Consider the following 22,329-nt stretch of genomic DNA (forward strand, 5'->3'; position numbering starts at 1 on the left):
GATTATTCTGACAAAAAATAAACTATTCTGTAAGTATCTTTCAGATAAAATTCCTAGGGGCATGTTCTCTCTGTGACTATCACAGATAAGGTTTGTAATAACAACAACAACTTTTTGATTATTTGAAAAAATACTAAAAGATAATTGTATTGATATCTTTCATTTCAGCTAGAAAAATATGTGAAAAACCATTTTCTTTCAAATAGTCAAATAAAGTGGGTGACATGTTCTTTTATTGCCTTACTTCAGAAGTTGGAAAACTATATTATGATGTCATATTTTTGTGATCTAGCTTTTACTGTAATAGCTACCAAAGAAGAGCTCAAATAAAAACACAAATTTTTGCTTATAACAGGTTTTTTTGCTATCAGTTTACATTAATAATATTTAATCTCTCTCTACATTGGACATCAAGACGCTTTATGGCCCTCTTCCTGTTTTACCCTTACATTTTCTTTATTTTGAGACAATGAATATGTAGAAATTTTTGCAGGGCTGCCGTCTTCCCCAGCACACATGCTCAACTGCACAAAAAGTTAGAATTAGTTGGATCAAGCAGTGCATAATCTTCACATTTTATTTTCATTTATTTATTTTTTGAGACAGGGCCTTGTCTCAAAAGGCTGGAGAGCAGTGGCACAATATCAGCTCACTGCAGCCTTGACCTACTGGTCTCAAGCAATTCTCCTACCTCAGTCCGCCAAGTAGCTGGGACAACAGGTGCATGCCACCACGCCTGGCTATTTTTTTAAGTTTTCATAGAGACAGGGTCTCTCCATGTTGCCTAGGCTGGTCTTGAACTCCTGAGCTCAAGGAATCCACCCACCTTGGCCTCCCAAAGTGTTGAGATTACAGTTGTGAGCCTCTGCACCCAGCTTGTTCTACATTTTAAATCAAATTTGGTAAAAAAGCACTTGAATTTATTTTTATTCTGTTTAAACTTATATAATGATGAAGGACATTAATGAGCAGCTTTTACCACTGAGTATTTGTTTCCTGTAAGAGGTGTCTCACACTTTTTCCTCAACCACACACACACGCACACACACGCACGCACACACACGCACACACACACTTAAAGTAGTAGGGTTTAGGAAGCACAATTATAATTTGACATGAAGTGTGAGTCTTGGGTTGATCTTTCACATTTGATTGTCTAAATTATAACTGGAAATACACTTGACTAAGCATTTGGATTTTTATGGACTGTTTATTAGGGTATTAAGATATTGAAAATAATACACGTAAACCACAAAAGAGTAGCATTCCATTTTCTTGAAGTGCATATGATATTATGAACAATACAAATGCATTATTTTTATCGTTAATAGTTTTATCATTAATTATCTCATAAGTCGATGCAGAGAGTGAAATTACTATGAATTAAACTTCTGTTCACAATGTACAGTATTTTGCATATGTTGACTTTACCTGGCGCATAGGTTGTTATCAAGCAATTACTCTCATTGTCTTGTCACACATGCAAACATTTTGCTAAATATAAATCTACAAGTATTACAGCTGCATATATTTCTGAAGTGGTTAGAACAGAGGAGGATGCTGGAAAGTTGAGTTCTTTAAAATCTTCATTCAAAACAAGAGATTTTCATCTATGTCTTCTGTAAAAAACAAGAAGCAAAACAACACTTTTAGAAAGTAGCCAGATTAGTAGCACAAACAATATTAGAGTTGGGGGATTAGAGAAACCATCTAATAAGGCAGTATAATGGTGATCCTCAACTCTGGTAGGGCATCAACATCACTCATGAACTTTTAAAAATATATTTTTAGGCCTCACCTCTGGACTCTAGAATCTGAATCCCTAGGGGTGGACTAATGGCATGTAGACATTTAGAAAACTGCAGGTAATTTGGCTGCAGGGTTGAGAACCACTGATAGGGGAAGAGCAGGTTAAGGGGAGGTCCAGCCAAGAAGTGCCAAGTATACTAATCTAGAAGGTGAGCTGAAATATAATGGAAATAAATAGAAGTGTAGTGCTAGGTAAATCCAGCTTTTAATTGAGTAGCTTGTCAAAGAAATTGTTGCCATACATGTGGAAGAAGACAGCATCCTCTAGGAGATATAAGATCACTCCTTACCAACATGGGCCACCCTAACAAACTATTATACTACTCTGTGTGGGCACTAGGTAATTTTCCTGCTAATAATATTTATCTAGCCCAGAGAATGGGAAAGATTATGGACTTCGATATTTTTTTTTTGAGTACTGGCTTCATATGTAAAATGGAGATAATAGCTTCATTACTTACACATTTACTTATATTTGCACCCATAGCTCTTGTCTTCTTTCTGTTGCTCAGATAAGAGATTGTCCTTTTTCTTGATGTTAAGGCTAATTCCTCTTCCTATGCTCAAGATCTCTTCTGACCTTCACAAGATTCTCCTTTTACTTTCCTCTTTTTTTTCTTACATCCTTCTTCCACCTTTCCTTTTTTTTACTAGACCCTTCCATTAGCATTTAAATATGTTTTATATTTAGCCTCTAGAACAGTGCCTGCATTTATGTAGACCATCTGTAAAGGTTTCTTGAGCAAATAAATGAATAAATGAAAGGAGTGCTCAAATCTCTTTCATTCTTAAACATGCTCCCCTTACTCTGTATCTTTTCTAGGTCTTTGCTGCACTCAAACATTCACTCCTTACCCTTTCTCATTTCCCTTTTCTTCTGAATCTATAGAATGTGACTTCCATCTCTACCATTCCACCAAAACTACTATAACCAAGGCCACCCAGGATATCTTTATTTCTTTCATCTTCTTTGACATCTCAGTCGCATTTGGCACTGCCAATCTCTTCCTCCTCTTTGAAACACCTCCTTTGCGTGGCACTATCCTGGTTTTCTTCCTTCATTTCAGGAGAAACTTCAATGTCCTTACTGAATTCTTTCTTCCTCCCCATCCATCATCTAGATGTTTTTCTCAGCATGGTGTTCAATCCTAGACCCCTTTTCACGTAAGTCAATGTGTTTTCCTTGGGAGAATTAATTCCCTTCCCCGGTGTCAATTATTCTCTATATGCTTATAATCCTCAAATATGCATTTCAGTTCCAAAACCCTGTCTTGATGTATAAGCAGCCAACAAATATATATAAAGTTCCACGTTACTAATAATCAGGAAAATTTTAATCAAAACCATCTCACAAGGAGATACCAGTTCACAGCAGTCAGAATGGCTATAATTTAAAAGTCTAAAAACAACATGCTGCTGAAGCTGCAGAGAAAAAGGAATGCTTAGACACTGGTAATGTAAATTAGTTGAGCCACTGTGGAAAGCCGTTTGGAGATTTCTCAAAGCACTTAAAACAGAACTGCTATTCAACCCAGCAATCCAATTACTGGGTATATTTATTAAAAAATCAATTTACCAAAAAGACACATGAACTCACATGCTCATTGCAGCACTATTCACAATAGCAAAGACAAAATCAATGTAGGTGCCCATCAGTGTTGGGCATGGTAGGGATAATGGTAGTTTTGATGGAGTGGTAGAGATAATGGCCAAACTATAATTACGTTTGCATGAAACTAACACTTAGGAGACAACCTAATACTTTAGGATTCAAAGTATCTAAAATGGAATTTGTCATTTGCTCCAAATCCACTTCTGTTCTTGTGTTTTCTCAGTAGAAGGTGCCTCTATTTACCTCTATTTACCCTGCCTGCTCTAAGCCAGGGACCTAGGCATTGTACTTTTCAGTCTCTCACCTCTCTGCTCTCTGCTACCACACATTTCCTGTCAAATATTGTCCTATTTCCACATGATAGACATTTCAGTATGCTTACATTTTACAATATATACTGAATATCTTCACTTCTCTTTCTCCTCCTCCCCACCCCCCGCTTTTGATCACTCCTCTACTTCAAGTTCTCATCAGCTCTTGCCTGGGTTTACCACAATATTCTCTCAACAGTTCTTTGGCTCTGCCACAATGTAACCAGGGGAATCCGTCTTAAATACAAACCCAGGGAAATCACTGACTTGTTGGAAACACTTTGGTGATCCCCCAGTACTCTTAGGATAATGTCTTTAAATGGCTTTGGGGAACTTGTGTTCATCTGAGTTGTTTACCCTGTTAGTCTCACTTGGAAGGTTTTCTGACGATTAGCATGGATATGTGTCAATGCATGGTATGCATGGGCGCAAAATAAATGAGGACTCCTGCACCTGTTATTTGAACCCCATTTTCACAGATAAGGAAAATGAGACTCACTGAGGATAAGCGACACGCCCTAATTCACATAGCTAGTTGAATAACAGCTATGTGAGGAATATATGGGTACATCTATCACAGGCAGTTAAAATTCAGGAAAACATTGGCTAAACTCTATCTTCTCCTTCTGTGGATTTCTCAGCCTTGAAGGAAAGAAGGGTATACTTACAAATAAATTTTTTTTTTCTTTAGCTACATTCCAAAGCAATAACTTGTTTACGTGTTCTGACTGAATATTTAATATCTGCTTTATTGGTTTATTATGTGATAATTTTTTCCTTTCTTCAAAATAAGGCAATGATAGCCAAACCACAGTGCACAAACAAGATCATTAACAGCTTTGTAAATGACTGGACTTTAAGTCCTTCCTGCTCCTCCCAGACAACCGCCCAGCGGAGCCTGGGTGAGCTTACACACTGAAGAGCTGCCAGAAGCTTTGCAAAAGGAAGAATGAGATGCAACTGGTTTTCTTAAGTAAAATGGCCTGTTTAAATTTGCCTTTTTATCAGTCGTTTAAAATCACATGTCATATAAACAGGCATCCATAAATACATCCTATTCCAGCCGAGTTTTCCCCTCTAGATAATGGTGGGGCAGGGCAGGGCAGGACAGAGGGATATATTTGAATTTTTATAAGTACTCTGCGTGTATCATAGATGTTAGAAAGACAATTGACACCCAACCCCGTGTGGTCTCCTTCTCCTCCTCCTGCTGTAACAGGATTGGTCAGTGTGACCAATAAAATGAGGCAGAAGTCATGATATATAACTTCTGAGATTAGGTTACAAAAGACTTTGGGGCCTCAGTCTTGGCTTTCTCTTTCTGCCTGGTCACTCACTCTGGAGGAAACCAGACACCATGCTGTGGGCAGCCCTGTGGACGAGAGGCCTACATGATGGGATACTGAAGGCTCCTGCAAAGAGCCATGGGAGTGAGCTTAGAAGTAGACCCTTAGCCACAGTCAAGCCATCAGATAACTGTCACACTGCATGACCCCTTGACCACAACCTAATGAGAGATCCTAATCCAGAGCCATCCAGGTTGGTTACTGTGAGATTCCTGACCCTTGGAAACCGTGAGAAAGAATTTAACCTGTTAAGTTGTGGGGTGATTCACTATGCAGCATAGACAACTAATACACAGAACTAGGTACTTACAAAAATATACATCCTTTCACAGAATGTTTATTTCACAGAATGATATTGCAAGGAGAAGGACTGACCCTCTCTGCTTACCTATAAATCTTCATACTTTCACCTCTTCCTCTCTAAAGGAATTCTACATATATATGGGGAATATTTTAAAAATGAAGTTGGCACAAGTTATTTCTTTTTGGGAACTTCCAACGTTTGATGAACTTACTTTCTTTATCGGCCTAGCTGCGTGTTTATCCCGATGGTATATTGTAAACATGAATGAAATCTCTGTTTCAGAGATTTGATGTTCACTGTTAATTTATGTTCTGTGAATGGTATTTTTCTTATTTATTTATTTTAACTGACAAATAAACACGGTATGTATTTATCATGTAAAACATGACCTTTTAAAATATATATACATTGTGGAATGGCTAAATTGATCTGATTAACGAATGCATTACCTCACATACTATCGTTTTTGTGTGTGTGTGGTGAGAATTGCAAGTAGATTTGAATGCTCATTGTTTGAATATCTTTCTTTTTTTTTGAGACCGAGTCTCACTCTGTCTGTCGCCCAGGCTGGAGTGCAGTGGTGCGATCTTGGCTCACTGCAACCTCTGCCTCCCGGGTTCAAGCAATTCTCCTGCCTCAGCCTCCCGAGTAGCTGGGATTACAGGCGCATGCCACCAAGCCCACCTACTTTTTGTATTTTTGGTAGAAGCAGAGTTTCACCATGTTGGCCATGCTAGTCTCTAACTCCTGACCTCAGGTGATCCACCCACCTCGGCCTCCTAAAGTGCTGGGATTACAGGCATGAGCCACCGTGCCCAGCCTTTCATATCTTAATTATTGAAAACATACCTGCTCATAAAAATCAAGTCTAACTTAAGGAAAGAAAAGGAAACATATTAAGACATAACCCAGCAAAATAAGTGTCTAAATTTAATTTCCTCCACTGCAGGAGTAAAGAAAGAATGCTCAGTTCCCATTCATTGAGGATGAAGCCATGGGTGAGTTTTGGGTTAAAGGATTATCCTGGCACTACTTGTGATGTAAAATCCAGTCTTCAGTGTGTCGGTAATGGATTCTGAGATGTTCTGACATCTCCCATTGTCAGCAATGGGCTTGCTTATTTATTCTTTACATGTAATTTTGAAAAGTTGGGCCCAAGGCCCAGGTTAAGGTAGGATATTAAATAAGGAAGGACACAAAGCCTGCTGAGATTTGACCCAACTCTGGATTCACATGTCTTTTTAGGCTTAGCTGACTGTTGAGACCTCAATGCATGTTCACCCTTGCTACCCTTTGAAAACAGTGCTATAAAGGTAGTAAGAAGTGACTTTGTAATGACAGCATGTGCACCAAGGAAGTCCTATCTGGGAAACTGCTACCTTTTTGTTTCTAGCTTCCAATTTGAACATGTGGCAGGACCTCTCTATGAAGCATGCGGGGGCTTAGGGCTTGTCTGGGGAAGAAGACATCCCTCTTCTTTGGCTGGTGATGAATTTACCTTCTTTAATTCCAAAGCAGTGGCCCCACTCCTTCAGGGTGATATGTTTATCCTTGTTGGGGTCACACTCCTCAAAGAAACGGGTTATGCAGTGTTCCATGGGCACCAGAGATGCTCGCAGAGGAGCAAGTTCGGAATGTGTCAGGACTCTGCAATGAAATACATGGCATCCTATTAACTGAGTAGCTTGTGCATGAAGATTTAACTCTCAGGCTCACCAAGGACATTCTTCTCCCATAAGGTTGCTGTATATGTGAAATAAATAGAATACCGATAAAAACTGCCAATGAAATAAACGATTTGTGGGTAAGGTTGACAGCTTTTGGGATGTCGATTCACGAGGTTTCTGTCTTCACAGCAACTGTCCTTTTCCTACCCTAAATCTATAGGGGTGTACCCAGCAATCATATTGGTACAACCTGGTTCTCATCCACTGACCGTACCTGATTGTTTTAGATGTAGTCACTTGACCCACATTGGGCCAGTCTTGGGAATTTAGGATCAAGAATGAGAAAGTCGGAGGAGTCTCTGTGGGAAGCTGGACCTTAACATGTAAACTTAGGAGCTATGGTGTAGCCATATTCTGCTATCTTCGCGGCAGCTTTTTTTTTTTTTTTTTTTTAATGAATATTACATAGCTTTGATAATTGTGATAAGGGGACTTCAAAAATTTCACTGACAAATGGAATTAAAAGATAAAATTATAAAACATAAACTTTATCAACATAAGCTCTATCAAGTTCCAGACTTTTTTTTTATGATTATACTTTAAGTTCTAGGGTACATCACACACAGCAGCTTTGTGTTTAGACTCCTAACCAGGCATTTCAGTATTCTAAAATGGAACTGGGAAATGTCCTAAATCTAGATTTTCCTTCTGCATAGGTATGTAGATATTTCATCAGAGAGATACATCTAGAAATGGAAAGGTAAAGAGTTCTTACCTATCCATAGGGTGTTGATCAAGTTCACTAAACTGCCAGTGCACAGGATACACATACATGTGGTAGTTTTTCTTAAAGTCCCTTAAGAGAAGGTCAATGGGATGGTCCCCAGCCAAGAGCCTCTTTTCATCCAGGTAAATTTTCTTGACCTGGGGTTAAGAAGGCAGAAGACTGTCAGAGAATCAGACAAATGTAATGGACTCGTCACTTGCTAAACTTTACTTGAAGAGTGACAGTAACATGATAGAGAAAAACAAGCTCAGGACATCATGTGCAACCAAATGAAATTCCTTCCAATCAATACTATAGGCCTTTCTCATGCCTACACAGAATAGCACCTGATGGAAGAAACCTCTGGCTTTTAGAAGAAATTTAAATCTTTTTTAAACTTTTAAATATTTTAAGTATATTTTGCCTCTTTCTTTTAACAAGTAATTAATGTTCACTATTTTTTTTTTTTAAACTATGAGGTTTTAATGAAAAGGGCTGAATTGACTGAGGGAAAATTTTTGATTAGTTAATGAAAAGTGCTGCTCCTTCTCCTGATGGCAGAGTCCATTCTTAGTCTTCTAGGTCATCCATCCAGTGCCCACTCAGTCTCGCTTTCGGCCTGGTGTGCTACTGCTTGGCCAGCCCCATTGAAATTTCCCTGTTTCATAGCTAATATCCTCAACGCTCTCTGTGACAATGTATTCAAGACGGAGGCTAGAAATTATTCTTGAGCAGCGCACGTGAAACTCTCAGCTTCTGATGTTGCCTCTTATTTCACTGAGTAATTGGAAGCAAACAGAACCTCCACCTGCTCCCAGAACCACAGCTTTCCTACCTGTGACCTTCCTGTGCTCCTAATCTAAGTCCAGCCCCTCTCATCTGGCTGGGACACGTATTGAAGAATGCCCCCTGGCAGTTGTGTGCATTCTCTGCTCCCCACTAATATTTCCTTCTTGACTGGGTTATTTCCAGAAGCATACAAACATCCTCTACCATCTCCCACTGCTAGGGGGGACTCTTGAACTCACTTCCCCCTCCAGCTGCCACCCCATTTCTCTTTATCTCTTTATAGCAAAACTCCTTGAAAGGATTGTGTATACTTGCTGCATCCACATCCTTCCTCCTAGTCTCTGTTGAACTCTCTCCACTGGAGCTTCCTTCCTGAAACATGCTCCCACCCCAGGAACAGCTCCTATCAAGGTCAACTATGACCTTGACATGCTAAATCTCTGGCCAATTCTCAGTCCTCAACTCACAACCTATAAACAGCATCTGACACAGTTAATGCACACCCTCCTTCCTGTTTTATTTATTTTTGCACCATGTTTAATCCCAACTGACATACTTATACATATATTTGCTGATTTGGTTATATTTGCATAAATGCTCATTTTACTACATACAATTGCATATATGTGCATATGTATATATACACATATATGCATATACACACATATAAGCATATATACATGTATACGCATATACGCATATATACACATGCGTATATGCGTATACATGTATATATACAAATTATACATATATAAATATATGCATATACATACATTACATACACACACACACACACACACACACACACACACACACACACACACTTATTTATTTAGAATCTGTCTCTTCACCCAGAATGTAAACTCATGAAGGCAGAGATTTTCTTTTCATTGCTGTATCTCCAGTGTTTAGGTTAATTTCTGGCACCCAGGATGCACTCGGTAACTATCTCATGAATGAATTTTCTCTGGAAGCTTCTGGAATCAATGCTTTTTAATCTTAATATATTACTGATATTTTGAGTAATGGATTACTTTATATCATACATCTATGCTGGCCTATGAGAGCAAAACAAATGCTTAGATTTAAATAATATGTTTCACTGACTATATCAATGCTAAATTTATCTTAACTGTGCTCAACCAGAGCTTGCTCTAGGTATGAATTGAAGAGCCCTAATTCAGGCCACTGACCATGGGGAAGAATGGGGCGGTTTGGTGGTGTCCGAAACCTTGCGGCATGAATGGTGACATCTATTATTCTGTTAAGCCACATGGGCTAACCAGGCATGGAAAAGCATAGTGGGCTTTTGCCAGTATGCAGAGGTAGGTAGCCCCCCACCATGTCTTTCTTCCTCATGCCCTGTAGACAGACATTGAAGAAGCTAATCTGTGGATAACTTACTTTATTTCTCTGCTTCTCATTTAGATAGCCAGCGTGTTCAGAGTTGGCTTCATAAAGCTGCATGAGGATATTCTTGAGCCAGTCTCTCATCCGTAGAGGAAACTGAGTCACTTCAAAGTCCGTACAAGTAGGAATAGCTGTTACAAGCAGAAAATGTACTGTAATCTTTGGGCTTATTCGTGTACTATGGCAAATCCTCATAATAGGAAGCTTAACTTCTGGCAACTGACAGAGCTTTCTCAGGGCCCCATTATTATGACAGTGGTCCTTAGCCCTGGCAGCAGCACAACAGAATTGCCTGGGGTTTTATAAAACATACCAAATGCCAGCTTCCAATCAAGTAAACTCTGATGTGACTGGTCTGGTGTGAAGTTTGGGCATCAGGATGTTTTTAAAACTCCAAAATCTATTTGGATGTGCAGCTAGGCCCCAGAACCACCGCTGTAGAATCAGAGTTGAAATTTGTAGGTGGAGGGCACAAGTGCTATTGAATAGAGGAAAAGGTAGATATTAGCTGATACTATGGTAAGAAATAATGCTAAATCTCAGTGACTTAAAGAAACAAAAGTCAATTTTGCAATACTGCTACAAGTCCAATGCAAGTTGGCAGGAGGGCTCTCTGCTCATTGCAGTCTCCCCAGAGCTCAGGATGACTGCCATTTTTTTTTTTTTTTAATTATACTTTAAGTTATGAGATACATGTGCAGAATGTGCAGGTTTGTTACATAAGTATACACGTGCCATGGTGGTTTGCTGTACCTGTCAACCCATCATCTACATTAGGTATTTCTCCTAATGCTATCCCTCCCCTAGTCCCCCAGCCCCTCCCCTGACAGGCCCTGGTGTATGATGTTCCCCTCCCTGTGTCCTTGTGTTCTCATGGTTCAGCTCCTACTTATGAGTGAGAACATGTGGTGTTTGGTTTTCTGTTCCTGTGCTAGTTTGCTGAGAATGATGGTTTCCAGCTTCATGCATGTCCCTGCAAAGGACATGAACTCATCCTTTTTTATGGCTGCATAGTATTCCATGGTGTATATGTGTCACATTTTCTTTATCCAGTCTATCATTGATGGGCATTTGGGTTGCTTTCAAGTCTTTGCTATTGTGAACAGTGCTGTAATAAACATATGTGTGAATGCGTCTTTATAGTAGAATGATTTATAATCCTTTGGGTATATACCCAGTAATGGGATTGCTGTATCAAATGGTATTTCTAGTTCTAGATCCTTGAGGAATTGCCACACTGTCTTCCACAATGGTTGAACTAATTTACTCCCACCAACAGTATAAAAGTGTTCCTATTTCTCCACATCCTCTCCAGTATCTGTTGTTTCCTGACTTTTTAATGGTTGCCATTCTAACTGGAGTGAGATGGTATCTCATTGTGGTTTTGATTTGCATTTCTCTAATGACCACTGATGATGAACTTTTTTTCATATGTTTGTTGGCCACATAAATGTCTTCTTTTGAGAAGTGTCTGTTCATATCCTTCACCCACTTTTTGATGTGGTTGTTTTTTTCTTGTAAATTTATATTAGTTCCTTGTAGATTCTGGATATAAGCCCTTAGTTAGATGGAAGATTGCAAAAATTTTCTCCCATTCTGTAGGTTGCCTGTTTACTCTGATGATAGTTTCTTTTGCTGTGCAGAAGCTCTTTAGTTTAGTTAGATCCCATTAGTCAATTTTGGCTTTTGTTGTCATTGCTTTTGGTATTTTAATCATGAAGTCTTTGCCCACGCCTATGTCCTGAATGGTATTGCCTAAGTTTTGTTCTAGGGTTTTTATGGTTTTGGGTCTTATGTTTAAGTCTTTAATCCATCTTGAGTTAATTTTTGTATGAAGTGTATGTAAGGGGCCCAGTTTCAGTTTTCTGCATATGGCTAGCCAGTTTTCCCAACACCATTTATTAAATAGGGAATCCTTTCCCCATTGCTTGTTTTTGTCAGGTTTGTCAAATATCAGATGTTTGTAGATGTGTGGCATTATTTCTGCGGCCTTTGTTCTGTTCCATTGGTCTATATATCTGTTTTGATACCATTACCATGCTGTTTTGGTTACTGTAGCCTTGTAGTATAGTTTTAAGTTAGGTAGTGTGATGCCTCCAGCTTTGTTCTTTTTGCTTAGGATTGTCTTGGATATATGGGCTCTTTTTTGGTTCCATATGAACTTTAAAGTAGTTTTTTCTAATTCTGTGAAGAAAGTCAGTGATAGCTTGATGGGGATAGGATTGAATCTATAAATTACTTTGGTCAGTAGAACCATTTTCATGATATTGATTCTTCCTATCCATGCTCATGGATATTTTTCCATTTGTTTGTGTCCTCTCTTATTTCCTTCAGCAGTGCTTTGTAGTTCTCCTTGAAGAGGTCCTTCACATCCATTGTAAGTTGTATTCCTAGGTATTTTATTCTCTTTGTAGCAATTGTGAATGGGCGTTCACTTATGACTTGGCTCTCTGCTTGTCTATTACTGGTATATAGGAATGCTTGTGATTTTTGCACATTGATTTTGTATCCTGAGACTTTGCTGAAGTTGCTTATCAGCTTGAGGAGATTTTGGCCTGAGATGATGGGGTTTTCTAAATATACGATTATGTCATCTGCAAACAGAGATAATTCAACTTCCTCTCTTCCTATTTGAATACCCTTGATTTCTTTCTCTTGCCTCACTGCCCTGGCCAAAACTTCCAATACTATGTTGAATAGGAGTGGTGAGAGAGGGCATCCTTGTCTTGTGCTGGTTTTTAAAGGGAATGCTTCCAGCTTCTGCCCATTCAGTATGATATTGGCTATGGGTTTGTCATAAATAGCTGTTATTATTTTGAGATATGTTCCATCAATACCTAGTTTATTGAGAGTTTTTAGCATGAAGGGGTGTTGAATGTTGTTGAAGACCTTTTCTGCATCTATTGAGATAATTGTGTGGTTTTTGTCATTAGTTCTGTTTATGTGATGGGTTACATTTATTGATTTGCATATGTTGAACCATCCTTGCATCCCAGGGATGAAGGTGACTTGATTGTGGTAGATAAGCTTTTTTATGTGCTCCTGGATTTGGTTTATCAATATTTTATTGAGGATTTTCGCATCGATGTTCATCAGGGATATTGGCCTGAAATTTTCTTTTTTTCACTGTGTCACTGTCAGGTTTTGGTATCAGGATGATGCTGGCCTCATAAAATGAAATAGGGAGGATTCCCTGTTTTTCTATTGTTTGGAATAGTTTCAGAAGGAACGGTACCAGCTCCTCTTTGTACCTCTGGTAGAATTCAGCTGTGAATCTTTCTGACCCTTGGCTTTTTTTGATTGGTAGACTATTAATTACTGCCTCAATTTCAGAACTTGTCATTGGTCTATTCAGGGATTCAACTTCTTCCTGGTTTAGTCTTGGGAGGGTATATGTGTCCAGTAATTTATCTATTTCTTCTAGATTTTCTAGTTTATTTGTGTGGAGGTGTTTATAGTATTTTCTGATGGTAGTTTGTATTTCTGTGGGATCAGTGGTGATATCCCCTTTATCATTTTTTATTGTATCTATTTGATTCTTCTCTCTTTTCTTCTGTATTAGTCTGGCTAGCAGTCTATCCATTTTGTTAATCTTTTCAAAAAACCAGCTCCTAGATTCATTGATTTTTTGAAGGGTTTTTCGTGTCTCTATCTCCTTCAGTTATGCTCTGATCATTGTTATTTCTTGTCTTCTGCTAGCTTTTGAATTTGTTTGCTCTTGCTTCTCTAGTTGTTTTAATTGTGATGCTAGGGTGTCAATTTTAGATCTTTCCTGCTTTCTCCTATGGGCATTTAGTGGTATAAATTTCCCTCTAAACGCTGCTTTAGCTGTGTCCCAGAGATTCTGGCACATTGTGTCTTCATTCTCATTGGTTTCAAGGAACTTCCTTATTTCTGCCTTAATTTGGTTATTTACCCAGTAGTCATTCAGGAGCAGGTTGTTCAGTTAACATGTAGTTGTGCGGTTTTGAGTGAGTTTCTTAATCCTGAGTTCTAATTTGATTGCAGTGTGGTCTGAGAGACTGTTATGATTTCTACTCTTTTGCATTTGCTGAGGAGTTTTTACTTTCAATTATTTGGTTAATTTTAGAATAAGTACAATGTGGTGCTGAGAAGAATGTATATTCTGTTGATTTGGGGTGGAGAGTTCTGTAGATGTGTATTAGGTCCGCTTAGTCCAGAGCTAAGTTCAAGTCCTGAATATACTTGTTAATTTCTGTCTTGTTGATCTGTCTAATATTTTACAGTGGAGTATTAAAGTCTCCCACTATTATTGTGTGGGAGTCTAAGGTCTCTAAGAACTTGCTTTGTGTATCTGGGTGCTCCTATATTGGGTGCATATATATTTAGGATAGTTAGCTCTTCTTGTTGCATTGATCCCTTTACCATTATATAATGCCCTTCTTTGTCTTTTTTGGTCTTTGTTAGTTTAAAGCCTGTTCTATCAGAAGCTAGGATTACAACTCCTGCTTTTTTTTTTTTTTTTTTTTTTTGCTTTCCAATTCTTGGTAAATAGTCCTCCATCCTTTTACTTTGAGCCAATGTGTGTCTTTGCACATGAGCTGGGTCTCCTTAATACAGCACTTTTGACTCTTTATCCAATTTGCCAGTCTGTGTCTTTTAATTGGGGCATTTAGCCTGTTTACGTTTAAAATTAATATTGTTATGTGTGAATTTGATCCTGTCATTATGATGCTAGCTGGTTATTTTGCCGGTTAGTTGATGCAATTTCTTCATAGTGTCAATGGTCTTTACAATTTGGTATGTTTTTGCAGTGGCTGGTACTGGTTTTCCCTCTTCATATTCAGTGGTTCCTTCAGGAGCTGTTGTAAAGCAGGCCTGGTGGTGAAAAAATCTCTCAGCATTTGCTTATCTGTAAAGGATTTTATTTCTCCTTCACTTATGAAGCTTAGTTTGACTGGTTATGAAATTCTAGGTTTAAAATTCTTTAAGCATGTTGAATATTGGCCCCCACTCTCTTCTTGCTTGTAGGGTTTCTGCAGAGAGTTCCACTGTTAGTCTGATGGGCTTCCCTTTGTGGGTATTCTGACCTTTCTGTCTAGCTGCCCTTAACATTTTTTCCTTCATTTCAACCTTGGTGAATCTGACGATTATGTGTCTTGGAGTTGCTCTTCTTGAGGATTATCTTTGTGGTGTTCTCTGTATTTCCTGAATTTCAATGTTGGTCTGTCTTGCTAGGTTGGGGAAGTTCTCCTGGATAATATCCTGAAGAGTGTTTTCCAACTTGGTTCCATTCTTCTCATTACTTTCAGGTACACCAATCAAATGTAGGTTTGGTCTTTTCCCATAGTCCCATATTTCTTGGAGGCTTTGTTCGTTCCTTTTCATTCTTTTTTCTCTAATCTTGTCTTCATGCTTTATTTCATTAAGTTGATCTTCAATTTCTGATATCCTTTCTTCTGCTTAATTGATTTGGCTATTGATACTTGTGTATGCTTCACAAAGTTCTCGTGCTGTATTTTCCAGCTCCATCAGGCCATTTATGTTATTCTCTAAATTAGTTATTCTAGTTAGCAATTCCTCTAAACTTTTTTCAAGGTTCTTAGCTTCCTTGCATTGGGTTATAACATGCTCCTTTAGCTCAGAAGAGTTTGTTATTACCCACGTTCTGAAGTCTACTTCTGTCAATTCCTCAAACTAATTCTCCATCCAGTTTTGTTCCCATGCTGGCAAGGAGTTGTGATCCTTTGGAGGAGAAGAGGCATTCCCATTTTTGGAATTTGCAGGGTTTTTGTGCTGGTTTTTCCTCATCTTCGTGGATTTTCTGCCTTTGGTCTTTGATGTTAGTGACTTTCAGATGGGGTATTTGTGTAGATATCTTTTTTGTTGAGGTTGATGCTATTCTTTTCTGTTCATTAGTTTTCCTTCTAACAGGCCCCTCTGCTGCAGGTCTACTGGAGTTCACTCAAGGTCCATTCTAGACCTTGTTTGCCTGGATATCACCAGCAGAGGCTGCAGAACAGCAAACATTGCTGCCTGTTCCTTCCTCTGGAAGTTTCGTCCCAGAGGGGTACCTGCCAGATGCCAGCTGGAGTGCTCCTGTATGAGATGTCTGTTGACCCCTGCTTGGAGGTTTCTCCCAGTCAGGAGGCACGGTGGTCAGGGACCCACCTGAGGAGGCAGTCTGTCCCTTAGCAAAGCTCAAGTGCTGTGCTGGGAGATCTGCTGCTCTCTTCAGAGTGGGCAAGCAGGAATGTTTAAGTGTGCTGAAGCTGCGCCCACAGCCACCCCTTCCCCCAGGCGCTCTGTCCCAAGGAGATGGGAACTTTATCCATAAGCCCCTGACTGGAGCTGCTGCTTTACTTTCAGAGATGCCCTTCCCAGACAGGAAGAATCTAGAGAGGCGGTCTAGCTACAGTGGCTTTACGGTGCTGCGGTGGGCTCCACCCAGTCCGAACTTCCTAGTGGCTTTGTTTACACTGTGAGGGGAAAACCGCCAACTCAAGCCTCAGTAATGGCAGATGCCCCTCCCTCAACCAAACTCAAGCATCCCAGGTCTATTTCAGAATGCTGTGCTAGGAGCGAGAATTTCAAGCCAGTGAATCTTAGCTTGCTGGGCTCCATGGGGGTAGGATCCACTGAGCTAGACCATTTGGTGCCCTGGCTTCAGTCACATTTCCAGGGAAGTGAACAGTTCTGTCTTGCTGGCATTCCAGGTGCCACTGGGGTATGCAAAAAAAAAAAAAAAAAAAAAAAAACTCCTGCAGCTAGCTCGGTGTCTGCCCAAACGGTGGCCGAGTGTTGTGTTTGAAACCCAGCGTCCTGGTGGTGTTGGCACCCTAGGGAATCTCCTGGTCTGTGGATTGCGAAGACTGTGGGAAAAGCGTAGTATCTTGGCCAGAATGCACCGTCCTTCACAGCACAGTCCCTCACATCTTCCCTTGGCTAGGGGAGGGAGTTCCCCGACCCCTTGCACTTCCTGGGTGAGGCAACACCCCACCCTGCTTTGGCTCCTCCTCCGTGAGCTGCACCCACTGTCTAACCAGTCCCAATGAGCCGGGTACCTCAGTTGGAAATGCAGAAATTGCCCTCCTGTGTTGATCTCACTGGAAGCTGCAGACCAGAGCAGTCCCTATTTGGCCATCTTGCCAGCCACCAATGACGTTGCCATTTTTTGAGGCCACTATCTCAAAGAGAGTTTGTGGTGGCAAAGGAGCAGAGGATGGAGAGCCATACCCCAGCTCGTCAATGCTTCTGCCCAGAACTCACACAGATGATTTTTTTTTTCACATTTCATTGGACAAAGCAAGATATGTGGTCATACCTAACGTCCAGGAGGCTGACATATTTCATCCTCTCCTGTGTCTGGAAGGGGAGGAGACCCAGAAATATTAGTGAGCATTGCTAATGTGGAGAATCACTTAGTGGTAAGGGGAGCCAAACACAATTGAGAGCATCCTGGGGAAGGAAGACAGCCTTAAAAAACTTTTGGAAGAATGTGTTGTCGGAAAACTTCTTGGCAAAGGCTTAACTTAAATTGGGAAGAGGGCAAATAATGTAGCAAAATTCCAGTGATTCAACTCTATGATTAAGCGGATAACATTATCATAGTGATTCTGAGCCCTGGCTGCACATTAGAATTGTCTAGGTTACTTTAAAAACAAATAATAATGATAAAAAAAAAAATGTCAGGGTTCCAACCTAGTTCAGTTAAATCAGAATCTCCTATGGTTAAGGCCAGAGAGTTCTTATTTTTTAAGTTTCCCCAGTTGATGATTTTTGTGTTCAGAACTACATTAGCTTTTCCCTGTTTGCATATAGATAATTCAGGCATGTCCAGATTCACCCCAAACCCTCTCAGAGATTGTGGTTGACAGGAGGGTCATAATCTTACATTTGCAGGCTCCAAAATAATCCAGCTGGAGTTGATGCCCCTTTTTGGTCCCCTCCAGTCTGCATTTAGTAGCGAATAGATGACAGGAACTGGCATAGGTCTGATTGTCAGTGCCACAAACCTATGGAAGATAAGCAGGAGTAAAAGCTGATAGAGCCAAATGCTCACTGGGAGACACTCTGCTCCTTAAAGCTCATATGCTGTTAACAGTGCTGTGTCAAAGATGTGGTCAGGTAGGTGAGACTATTAAAATCGTAATTGTTCCATTTGGCATCAAAAAAATCAACTAAACTGTACCAACGGTGATGACAATTTAGCTCTAGGTAAGCTCAGTAGAATGAAAACTGCAGATGTTCCAAATATTAGATGATAACCTATGTACCTTTTTTAAGCAAATATTTCAATTGCAAATATTTTTATTTCAGTCACTAACCTCTTGGAGCCACTTAAAGACTATTTTGCAGAATACTTACTTGGTCAAGGAGTTTTGTTGGAGGACAAGTCACTGGATCCTGGCAGACACAGTGAGGTTTTCCCTGTTGGTCTACCTTACAGATGTGGCCTCTTTTACACTGGAAGCTCATGCAAGAATCTAATAGAAAAGATTAGACAGGAAACATGGACAAAGTTAAATTGAGTATGTAAATACAAATTTACTCAACTAGTTTCATTTTCACTAACGAGGGGGAAATTTTGAAGTCCTTGAAATTTGCAAATTTGGAAGTGAGAAGACATTGGAATCCTCTTTAATTGATGTGTTAATTTCCAGATGGAACCTTCTATTTTACATGATAATTTTACAGACTACTTTACATAATAATCTAGATTTCCTTTTGCAGCAGTTTGGGTTGGAGATGTGCAAAGAACAGACAGCTCTTCTATGCCTGAGATGGTCATAGTCCGAAGTTCTTAGTGCAATGTTGTGCAAACTGGTCAGAAGTGAAATAAGGCTGAAATTCAAAATGTTTGTGATAGGGGGAGGAATTAGGTCCTTTATCATGTATGGGATATAAATTCACAAGCAAGTGACAGATTTGAGAATAAATAAGGTAGAATTAATTCTTTTCAGAAGCAAAGGGATTTAAGGAAGAAGAACTCTAGCCTTTTCACTAATATCTAAACAGGGCTTCCAGTTTGTAAACACATTTACCCATAGTTGTATATGAAGTATGTACAAGAAAATGTCAACAATTTATGGGAGCATTTCCTTAGGGAGGGTTGGGGAGAGAAAAAATTCTGTGCAGTAGTCACAAAGGATGGAGGGACAAGCCCAAAGTGGCAGATTCCATTTCTTCCTTGATATAGTCACAAACAGCTTGCTTGGTGCATACTCACCCACACCATGCACCCTCATGTTGCCTTCACTTGACGTTTCCTCATCATTTGATGAGTTCTCTGCTTTCTTGGCCTTTAGAATAACAAGAGCAAAAGTTAAAATCTACTAAGAGGACAGCCATTACTTAATTTATATTCCCACTGTGCATACTTTCACAGAGTATTTTTCATGCTCAAATCATTTCAAATCTCAGAAAGGGAAACCAGGCTGGGTGCGGTGGCTCATGTGTGTAATCCGCACTTTGGGAGGCCAGAGTGGAAGGATCACTTCAAGGCCAGGAGTTTAAGACCAGCCTAGCAACATAGGGAAACTCCATCTCTACCAAAAAAAAAAAAAAAAAAAGAAAAAAAAAAACTAGCTGGGCGTGATGGTGCGTGCCTGTGGTCCCAGTTATTCAGGAGGCTAAGGTGGGAGGACTACTAGAGCCCAGGAGATTGAGGCTGCAGGAAGCTGTGATTGCACCACTGCACTCCAGCCTAGGAGACAGAGCAAGACTTCGTCTCTAAAAACAAAACAAAACAGAAAAAAAGGAAAGAAATGGAGCCTATAATCCCAGCACTTTGGGAAGCTGAGGTGGGTGGATCACCTGAGGTCAGGAGTTTGTGACTAGCCTGACCAACAAGGTGAAACTCCATCTCTACTAAAAATACAAAAATTAGCTGGGCATGGTGGCAGGCGCCTATAGTTCCACCTACTTGGGTGGCTGAGACAGGATAATTGCTTGAACCTGGGAAGCAGAAGTTGCAGTGAGCCGAGATTGCACCACTGCACTCCCGCCTGGGTGAAGGAGTGAGACTCCGTCTCAAAAAAAATAAAATAAAAAAGAAAAAAGAAAGGAAATCAGTCACAACTGTAGAGGTAGACAGGAACCCTTGGAGAACAGGACCCATTTCTATCTTTATCAGCAAGATGTAGTGCGGTATCTCTGGGGATTACTCAATAAGACTTGGAGTCTCCTCTTTGGATTTGGGAAAACACTAGAAATATAGTATTATCTTGTGATTTTTTTAGTTAAGCCAGAGTTACATTGGAAATCTCTCTGAATTTGTTGGTAAAGCTTTCTTACCAGGCTTTTAAGGTGTAAGAAAACTCCTACGTTAGAGTGGCAGCAGAGTTCTCAGTAATTGAGGTTACCATTGACTTTGTGCACCAAAATCTGTGCCAAGTCCTGCTGGTGGGTGGCTGCCAGGATTTTGAATGAAAGCTCCAAATATGCTTCCTCTCTGCCCCGATCCTGCTGTAGTTTCCAGATTATCATTTTGGTATGTGTTTGCTTAATAAAGTAGGGCCTTAATCTTTATAACTAATTCAACAAATATTGTTGGCTCTTTTGTTATGTCAGAGGCATTTTGTTGGACACTGGTGATTCAACTCGAAAACAATATGGCATCTGCTTTCAAGGCATTAGAGCAGCAGCTCTCAGTGTCTCCCATCCTTCAGATCTGTCATAATTTATCATTTCGGCTAGTTCCAGGGACTTTCAATGGCCAATATCTGCATTTCTGTGCCTGAAAAATCATGGAAATTGACCTGACTCACTCAAGGGACAGACTGGACATACTGGGAAATTAATACGCCCCTAGCAATCCTCAGCCACAAGAAGTGCCCTAGCTCCTTCAGTCACCAAATGGAATAATTCTGAGAAAGTGTCTTTACATGGCTTGAATGATGTTCCTTTTATCAGCTTCCTTTCCTTCTTGTGTTACTCTATCTTTGTTCCCTGTGCTTCTTAAATAAACAACACTCGAATCCAAGATCTGCTTCTATGGGAACCCAAATACAGGCATTCTCAGCCTAATGATAGAAATGGACCTAAAAAGAAAGAATTGTAATATATTTTAGTAATGTACTAGTAGACGTCCATATAGGACACTGTGAGAGCACAGAGAAAGGTCATGACTGTTTATTGATAATGCTGGCTTTATTGAACAAGGACCATTTAAAATAATCTTACCTCTTGGTGCTCTCCAGGCTCACTGGTATCTATATTTTCATTTTCATGTGCTTTTTCCCTTTGCTCCTCAATTTTGAGGTGATAGGCAATGGATTGAGCTCTCTCGGCCTCCAGAAAGGCCTGGCTTGGGATGAAGTAGTCATCACCTGCACTGTGTCTGGGGCCATCATCGCCATCATCACCGCCATCATCATCAGCTCCATGATTTCTGGGCATAGTGGTACCATCGTCAGTAGGTTCCATGAGCAAAGCCTCAGAAACAGTCTTTTCATCTATCTCTTTGTGGTTGCTGATAGCTTCCAGGCCAGTTTTACCCTCTTGACTCGGCCATTCAGTTTCTTGAATGTGCTTATTGATGTTTGATGCATTTTCCTCTTCTGTTTCTGCATTGGAGTTATCATCTTCTTGTTCTTGGTTATCCTGCTCAAATTCATCCTCCTGCATCTTGCTTACTTGAGTTGGTTGATCAGACTCTTCCAAAATGTCATCAGATTGGGTATTGTCTTCCTCCCGCTTGCTGTTAGCATCCTCCCTGGGCAATTCTGTCTTTCCTTCTTGGTTATCATTGTGGGTACCAACTTCACCTGGCTCTTTCTCTTCTTCCTCTTCTCCATTGGAAATATTTGGATCCTGCTCTTGGTTTCCTTGATCCCTTAGGTCTTGGCTATGTTTACTGCTCTTGTTCAACTGATGATGTGAATAATTTCTAGGTTGTTCTTGGTTTTCCTCTCTCTTTGTGATACTTTCTTGTTGGTTAGAATCTATGAAGGAACTAACACCAGGAGCCAAAAAGTCAGTGTTCTCTGAGGGTTTTTTCTCCTGAGGCTCACTCATATCTTCTTTTATGTCCAATATACCTTCAGTTGGTGCATACTCCAAATTCACACTGAAGTCACCATCTCTGTCCTCTTGGTCCTTCAGTCCCAGCTCTTGGCTAGAACTCTTGCCCTGTTCTGCTGACTGTTCATGGCTTTCCTCTTTTGACTTTAGTACTGATGATTTTTCAGCCTTAAAAGAAAAAAAAGTTCATTCTTCAAACAAATGATAATATAACCATATTTATGCCTAAGGTAGTGTTTAATATTCATTATTTTTTTTCTTCACACACTATCATGTAAACATGTTTATAATATTCCTCACACTCTGCAGCCACAGGTTTAAACTGAATTT

The 22,329-nt window shown here is 39.9% G+C and overlaps 1 protein-coding gene and 1 long non-coding RNA gene across 3 annotated transcripts in view; one reads left to right on the forward strand and one right to left on the reverse strand.

Annotated features, from left to right (window-relative positions):
• Positions 1–1,190: 1,190 nt before the first annotated feature.
• SPARCL1 (SPARC like 1) overlaps positions 1,191–22,329 on the reverse strand; it is a 63,070-nt gene continuing 41,931 nt past the window's right edge. For both annotated transcript variants that reach the window (XM_015138767.3, XM_078001997.1), the window contains 8 exons: positions 21,160–22,167; positions 19,205–19,277; positions 18,343–18,461; positions 17,870–17,990; positions 10,009–10,145; positions 7,825–7,973; positions 6,881–7,029; positions 1,191–1,619 (listed from right to left, as the gene is read on the reverse strand). In XM_015138767.3, the coding sequence (XP_014994253.1) occupies positions 1,591–1,619; positions 6,881–7,029; positions 7,825–7,973; positions 10,009–10,145; positions 17,870–17,990; positions 18,343–18,461; positions 19,205–19,277; positions 21,160–22,167 (1,785 nt within the window). In that variant the 3' untranslated portion in view covers positions 1,191–1,590. The remainder of the gene's footprint in view (positions 1,620–6,880; positions 7,030–7,824; positions 7,974–10,008; positions 10,146–17,869; positions 17,991–18,342; positions 18,462–19,204; positions 19,278–21,159; positions 22,168–22,329) is intronic.
• The window catches only part of LOC144340807 (uncharacterized), a 54,400-nt gene continuing 38,367 nt past the window's right edge, over positions 6,297–22,329 (forward strand). The window contains exon 1 of the long non-coding RNA XR_013417228.1: positions 6,297–6,380. This is a non-coding gene — a long non-coding RNA (uncharacterized LOC144340807). The remainder of the gene's footprint in view (positions 6,381–22,329) is intronic.

Source organism: Macaca mulatta, chromosome 5 (genome assembly GCF_049350105.2).
Source record: "Macaca mulatta isolate MMU2019108-1 chromosome 5, T2T-MMU8v2.0, whole genome shotgun sequence".
NCBI classification, from domain to species: domain Eukaryota; kingdom Metazoa; phylum Chordata; class Mammalia; order Primates; family Cercopithecidae; genus Macaca; species Macaca mulatta.